At 41.3% G+C, this 7532-nt stretch overlaps 1 protein-coding gene across 3 annotated transcripts in view; it reads left to right on the top strand.

Annotated features, from left to right (window-relative positions):
- Positions 1-7532, top strand: part of pbx1b (pre-B-cell leukemia homeobox 1b) — a 64092-nt gene extending 56560 nt beyond the window's left edge. For 2 of the 3 annotated variants that reach the window (XM_020610007.1, XM_020610006.1), the window contains exons 8-9: positions 2043-2132; positions 4599-7532. In XM_020610007.1, coding sequence (XP_020465663.1) covers positions 2043-2132; positions 4599-4691 — 183 coding nt within the window. In that variant the 3' untranslated portion in view covers positions 4692-7532. The remainder of the gene's footprint in view (positions 1-2042; positions 2133-4598) is intronic. The other variant, XM_020610008.1, reaches the window with a different exon arrangement.

Genomic DNA, 7532 nt, shown 5'->3' with positions numbered 1-7532 from the left:
GGACCTAAGAGCAGACCACAGCAACCTCCCTGCACAAGACCCAGTAATCATCACAATGGCAGACATTCAAAAGAGGGTCTCAAGTATGAAGAGCTGGACAGCACCAGACCCTGACATGATCCATGCCTACTGGTTAAAGGCCACTGACATCAAGACAAGGAAACTCCTTGGGTTCCACCCCAAGTCCAGCATCCTGAGACTGTACACTAAGCAGAAGGAAGGAGGCCGAGGATTAGTGAGCATCAGAGCCACTATCCAGGATGAAACAACAAGCTTAATGAATACCTCAGGCAGCAGAAACCAGAGGAACAAGGGAAGGAAGAGCAGGAACCTTCATGGAAGGACAAACCACTGCACGGTATGTACCACCATCAACTAGAAGAAGTGGCTGATATCGAAAAATCCTACCAGTGGCTGGACAAAGCTGGACTGAAAGACAGCACAGAGGCACTAATCCTGGCAGTACAAGAACAAGCTCTAAGTACAAGATCAATAGAGGCCGGGGTCTACCATACCAGACAGGACCCCAGGTGCAGGCTGTGCAAAGATGGTGAAGAGCTGGACAGCACCAGGCCCTGACATGATCCACGCCTACTGGTTAAAGAAGCTAACTTCACTCCATGAGCGCCTAGCGGGACAAATGAACCAGCTACCGAGCCAAGTACAAGCTAGAAGTCCCAAAGTCAAAATGGGATACACCTCCAAAGGTGGTTCAGAATGACCAAGCTAAGATCCTGTGGGACTTCAAGATACAAACTGACAAAGGCCAACCAACCGGACATAGTAGTGCCAAGCCATCCCGTCCTGACTGGAAATTCTCAACATGTGCTTTCCATGGAGGTTGTACAGCTAGGCATTAGTGCTACTACTGTGATTCATTCCTTACCTCAAATGGGGTCATGGCTGCTAACAATATTAGACAACTGCTTTCCAATCTCAGTTAAAAGTGCTACATGTAGCATTTTTCAACAGCAGTTTATCATTGTCAAATTAATGGCAAAATTTCAGTAAACAGATGAAATTTGTTGCCTCTTTCTTGAGCCAGTGGTTTTGGTCGTGCCAAATTAAAGCCAAATGTCCCATAAACCCTCAACCCTGGTGATGCTGAATTTATTCGTTTTTTCTTGGCATTAACAAGATTTAGACCTCATTTGGTTTCTTTGGAAATTTTTTACCAGTTAACATTTTTAACAGCAAAGTGGGCCTCAAGTTGCAAAAGGTTGAGAACCCCTGGCATAGGGGTTTTACACACAGCAAGAACTCTCATTTCCCACACAGACAATCTAAATATACTACAACTAACTGTAGCCACTCCACCAATCATAGAGGGATGGGAAACTGATAAACTCATTTATTCATCTGAACATGGGCTATTTTACATCAGTTTACATGGAAAAATATTACTGTCTTAAACACCGTCTCCCTCTCTCTCCTCCCTGGCGCCGCTTTTGATCCAGGGCCTGGGACAACTGCTAGCCCCATGTCAGCGGCAGTGCTTGTACTGTTGCGGCCACTAAAAGGGTACTATCATAAAAATGCCACTATGCACATGGCTCACATTTCAGTTGAATCTGTACTTGGCAGTTTAGGACCTTAGCAGTGTTGACCCCAGAGACAGACACATGCCACTTACAAACATAAATGTGAACTACCAACATAAAAAAAACTGGACTTCTCTAAAACATTGGATTTGAGTATTAAGGCCTGTGATGTGTGAATGTAGCCTAAATGGAAGAGAGCGATCATAACTATGCTTTCTCTACTATGAAGTCAGAATGTCTGCTGTGAAGAAGACTACACAGACTTGTACTGGCCCCACTGTAGAGCTTCTTCACAGTGTCAGGGGCAGAGTATTTGTCACAATGTGTTCAACATATCAGTAGTTTTTATTTAGCTTTCAACAAGCAAAAGTTTTTTATCCTCAGTTTCCTTTTTGTTTGATTGGACCTTGTCTCTAAGGATACACTTGTCTTGTCAACCCTCTCTCTTTTCTCTTGTGTTGACTCTGACCTTGCTTTGTTTGTTGCCTCTGAATGTTTCAGGTGGATACCCTTCGCCATGTTATCAGCCAGACAGGCGGATACAGTGAAGGACTCACAGCCAACCAGATGTACAGTCCGCAGGGCATCAATGTAAGGATTCTTTTTTCTTTTCTTTCTCTCCCGACCAATTATTTCAAAGCCATAGGGCTCACAATGCCACTTAGTGGGACTTGTCTCCAATCCACGAGCACCTAGTTGATTGGTTCTGTATCGCTTGTGCCACAGGCAGCATGCTGCCTGGTATACACAGGCACACACAGGGCCGGCCACACACATGCAGAGCCACTGTCTGAGCTTGTCATGTTCGATCAAGTCTGGCGTGGCACCTGCAGCCACGTATGGTCGGCCATGAGCAAACTGCACAAACAGGTGACACCTTGTGCACTGGACTTCAAATCCTTGTGCCCACCTGACCTGTGATTAGCTGCCCTGGAGCCAGAAGCTCCCTTTAAGGCCTTCCAGGAAACAATGCTGCTGTCCTGCTAAAAATAAAACCTCATGCCCCTGAAAACAGCTCGTCATGCTCCAAAGGGCCATGTTCCCCTCGTCTTTGTCGTACATTGCAGAGTTCGGGTATAGAAGTGGGGGTCGTGGAGGGGAGGGGGGTTGCTAGCTGGCGGCTGCGAATGGTAGGGAAATTCACAGCGACAAGCCGTGTCATAAAGGGGAAAATTGATAAGACAGACACAAGGAGAGCAGAGTGTGGACTTGGGACAGCAATCCAAGCACATTGCTCAGATCATGTTCCTGCCTCACTAATGCCCCTGACAGCAAGCCGCGCCGAGAGGACGAGGACGGTCATAGCTGTGGCTGGGGTTTGCCACTGTCGCTGCCGTGCCTTAGTGGCTATATGATAATCAGATGAAATGTCTCCTGTATAAAAAACATGTATGTGTATTCAAATAGGTTTCCCAGGTGCTCCGACCACATCCCACAGCCAGCCATGCTAACCCTGAGAGGCCACTAATGTATTCAGGCCCTGTTCTTTCTCAGTCCTTTGACCTCACAGATATGGTTCTCCTTGGGTGAATCCTTGCTCTACTACATCTTACACTGCCGCAGTATGCTGTGTTATTCACTTTTATACCATGTAAAGAAGCCCTGTAATGCATAATGTAAGAGCAGGACATCTGATATCTTTCTGCCATGCTCTTTGATTTATGTATCTAAGGCCACTAGGTTTGGCTCTTCACTTTCCTTTTTCATTACAATATGTGTGTTTCTGTTTTGTTTGATAAAATATTTTTGCAAGTAGAGGTATTTTCTGTCAAAGTTGTTAATCTTGTATAACTTACACTCTATTTCAAAGGGCTTTGCAACCTTGTCCAGCCTGTATTAGGTCCCAAAAGACTTCCAAATGGATTGTACTATAGAGCTATAGAGACAATACATTTACAAGGTTCTTGTTTTGTTTTGTTTTAATACCAGTACATCAGCTTTAGTAGTCAGCCCAACCCCAAGGAACAGAAATTCTGTGTTACAGTACATATTTGCTGTTAATTACTGCTAATACAGGCACCTCCTGTACCCCCTGACATATTTTTTATGAATGAAGAGTGGAACAAATGAAAGCATAAGAGGAAAACATCTGAAATAAAAAAAAACACTGTATAATGGCTAAGCAGGTACATTATTCATGCTGTGGATGGTTACAGTTGTAATTCCAATTCAGAAACAGATAGTGTCACCAAAGTCAGATATTCTACAGCCTGACCCCTCCACTTCTGGTTATAGACTACTGTCTGTTGCTGGAAATAACAGGTTCTAAAATGAAAGGCTGTCAGGGACCATTTCCAGTTTTGCTGATGGCTTGAAATTGACTATTAACATCCTAAATGCTCTTTAACATGCTTGCCTCTGTTGCTGTGGCTCTTATTATATGTTAATTCCAGCTGTCAGTAGCATAAGTAGTGCGTGTGATGTTGATTGGACTTGTTTTGTTTCAGAGACCTTTTCATACAATTTGCATATTATACATATTTTAAATGATAGGCTTTTTTTTAGAAAGACAAAACCATTCCTTCTGTGTGTTTTCTCATGGTCTGAATTTGAGTGTATAGTGTACATGTATGATGGAGTAGAGACTGTAATTCTCTCTATTTCTGCATGGCTGAAAACATTAATGTTTTTATGTCAGTCTCATTCAGGATATGTGTTGTCATGGGGTAGGACTGGATAAGTCTGACTTCTTCCTACTCCATTCAAGCATGTACTAGGTATAAGCAAATTGATATTGGATTAGCATTTGTTGGATATGTGTAAAATTATGTGTGTTGACATATCAACTGTCTTTACATGCTTGAAAGAATAAATAAATCAAATCATAAATCAATTATTTGAGCTAGATCAGAATTTTCTCCAACACACAAGGTGATTTGGCTTAAGGCTGTGCACTGTGTGCTGGATAGCTCAGGTATCCCAGAATTCCATCCCACATTCATACGCCGTCCTGGCCACAAGACGTCCATTTGGTGGGCCTCACTGTGTTTGACATGGTGATATGAGAATACGAAACTCATTCCCTCCCCGTTGTTTCTCTGTCTATTCTTTTCTCAGGCAAACGGTGGCTGGCAGGATGCCCCAACCCCCTCATCAGTGACTTCACCCACAGAAGGACCCGGAAGTGTTCACTCTGACACTTCCAACTGATCCTCCACCCCCCATACTCCTTTGTCCTCTGCCTCCTACCTTCCTCCAACACTACACCTCCAACTATATCTCCCAAAACTTAACTCTCTGACCCGGTTGGAACTGAACGTAACACATAGCGGGACACAGTTGGTGTCTTGGACAATGTTTTCACATTTACGGACAAAAATGTTACGTTTCCTATCTGGACCACCGGCACAGCGTTAGAAGCCTGCGTAGTGGACTCACATCTACACTTCACAATTTGTACAGTTTCCACTTGATGTCCATGTTGCCTCTTTGTATTTCTCTTATTGTACATTATATATTGACACATTAGGCACAGTTAGTTGTATATTGACCCCACATCCTGTCATTTGAAATGCTTTCACACTACCTCTATTCAAAATAACAACAGAGCAAACAACATGTCAGATGCGTTGCTTTTACAAATTTTGATAATTACTGGGATTTGACTGTACACTGCACCATACCCTGTCATGACTACTCTGTTCACTACTATGTTGTTTATCTATAGTGCCAAAGTTCAACCCTGAGGGTGAATTTTGATAATATCATGTCCTTACATTTTTCATGCCATACTTTGTGAGGTATTATTATGTTAGTCCAGTCATTTTAGTCCGGTAATATCCAAGTATTCATCCTCAATTTATAAAGTTTGTATTCAGAACTTTTTATGCAAGCAATTAACAAATTAAGTACAACTTGAAGATTTGTGGCTGCAAAGCAGATTCATAGAAAAAGTGACCTGAAACACTATATCGATGACAGCATTAGTGGCAATTATGGCATGTCAGTATATATTAAAGCACAATAACATCTAATGATCGAACTCAAGGGGTAACTTTGTAAATGTTGAAGACAAGACGACAGAGGAAATTTAAAGATTTTACTGTAGTCGTATGTGAAAGCTAGAGAGTGTACAATCAGTAAATCAGTACATTATCAGACAGACCAATGGAGCCAAATACTGCAGCTAACCAAATGTAAAACAAAAACTGTCAGTCTGGTTTTAAGGCATCTTGTCATTGGGATTTAACTTATTGCATGTGTTTGAATTCATGCTCATTTTTTGTTTAAGGAATTATGTTTGTCTTAATCCTGAATGCGATCGGACATCGCAATAACAATTCCTCTACAAAATGTACTTCAGGTGCATGCAAAAAATCATCTTCTGTGTCTAAAATGCCCCACTGTGTGCTCAGGACGGAGGCACAGATATACTGTATCTCCATCTGTATCTAGTGCTGAACAACTCATCTCGTAGCACCTGTTCTCTGGTAACATTAGAGAGAATGTCTGAAGTAGAACAGTGTTTATATTTTAGTCTCCGTGAATCTCTTCACTTTTTGTTTTGTTCTAAACGTCACATTCATCAACACAAACCGATCCAAAATGTGAAACCAGATGTGTGACCTTTGTTGTATGTACAGTACAGTATGTGATCTAACATGTATACATGATTACAGTAGTCCTCATGAGATATCAGCATTTCCACACTTTGATACCAAAAAACATGGCGGAATTTTTATCCTCTACTTTGGGATCAGCTTTATCAACATTTTGCTTTCGTAGTATTTTATTATCTGCGGTACTACTGAGCACCTCATAATGCTCTAGTACTCTGTATTCAAAGCCAAAAAGCAGTTGGAATAACAGTAGTGTTTATATAAATTAAACTGAAACAAATACCCTGATGGCACACAAATCCAGATGATGTTGGGATATATTTTTACGTCTCCATTTTGTGACTATTTCATAATTATTTGCTTTTGTTTTCATATAAATTTGCTTTGCGACAGGACTGTCTTTTTTTTAGCGCTACCATTTTGTGAATTAACACAAGAACCCTCTATATACAATATGTAGGTATGCACCTTTACTCTTCTTTTACGACTTTGAATTTGGACAGTAGCTATTTTGACCCAGCTTGACAGAGTTCCAGGTGGATTTAAGTTGAAATGGTGAAAATTATTTTATGGTCAGACCACCGACATAAGCCCGCCTCCAAAATAGTTACTGTCCAAGTGAAGGTGACATAGTTAGCGTTAACACTGCCCTCTGGCATTGTTTTAGCTTAACCGAACCCTTGCAGAAAACAAAATTCAACCCAGAGTTCCTAATCAGTCACAAAATAGCCTAATAGCCACGTGTATTTTTCAACAGCTGTCAGTGTGTTTGTATTTATTACACACATATGAAATCATGGATGTTTCCGAGCTACGGTGTGGAGGTCAACCACAGTGTGATCATGCCAAACAAACTCACTTGGATCATTCAGAGTAGCTCCCCCTCGCCCCACAGTCGCGGGGCCGAGCACCACCTAGGTGATACACAGATCCCGTTTCAGTCATGTCTTCTTGAAGTCAATGGAGTGAACTGACAGCACTGGCCACGCGATGCAAACACAAGGACTGTTTTTGAACCCTTCAAAAAAAAAAGGGGGGGGTGACTCTTCTTTTCACATTGCCTGTCAGATATTATCGAAGCTTCATGTAATGATGCTTTTTAGTTTTTGAATATAAAAGGAAAAGAGACATGAGAGAAAAATGAACAATTTGTAAAACATAAAATGTTTTATTTGTTGCATGTCTTTTTGTTCTTCAATAAAATAACGTACTGCAGTGTTTTGAATGTTAACTTCTTTTTTATAGGGATTTCAGAGTGAAATCGTGGAGCCTTTTTAACTTTAGGTTTTAACTTTAAGATCTCTGCATATGTAAAAAGGTATCAAATGGAAAACTATTGTATTTTTAATTCCAATTTAAAACCTGTTTTCTGTGGAGGAAAAATAGCTAAAAAGGTGTAGGTTTTATGGTCTTAATTTGTACTTCCACTGCA

The sequence above is a fragment of the Monopterus albus genome, unplaced genomic scaffold (genome assembly GCF_001952655.1).
Source record: "Monopterus albus unplaced genomic scaffold, M_albus_1.0 scaffold103.1, whole genome shotgun sequence".
Lineage (NCBI taxonomy): Eukaryota > Metazoa > Chordata > Actinopteri > Synbranchiformes > Synbranchidae > Monopterus > Monopterus albus.
This window is presented reverse-complemented; position numbering and strand designations above follow the sequence as displayed.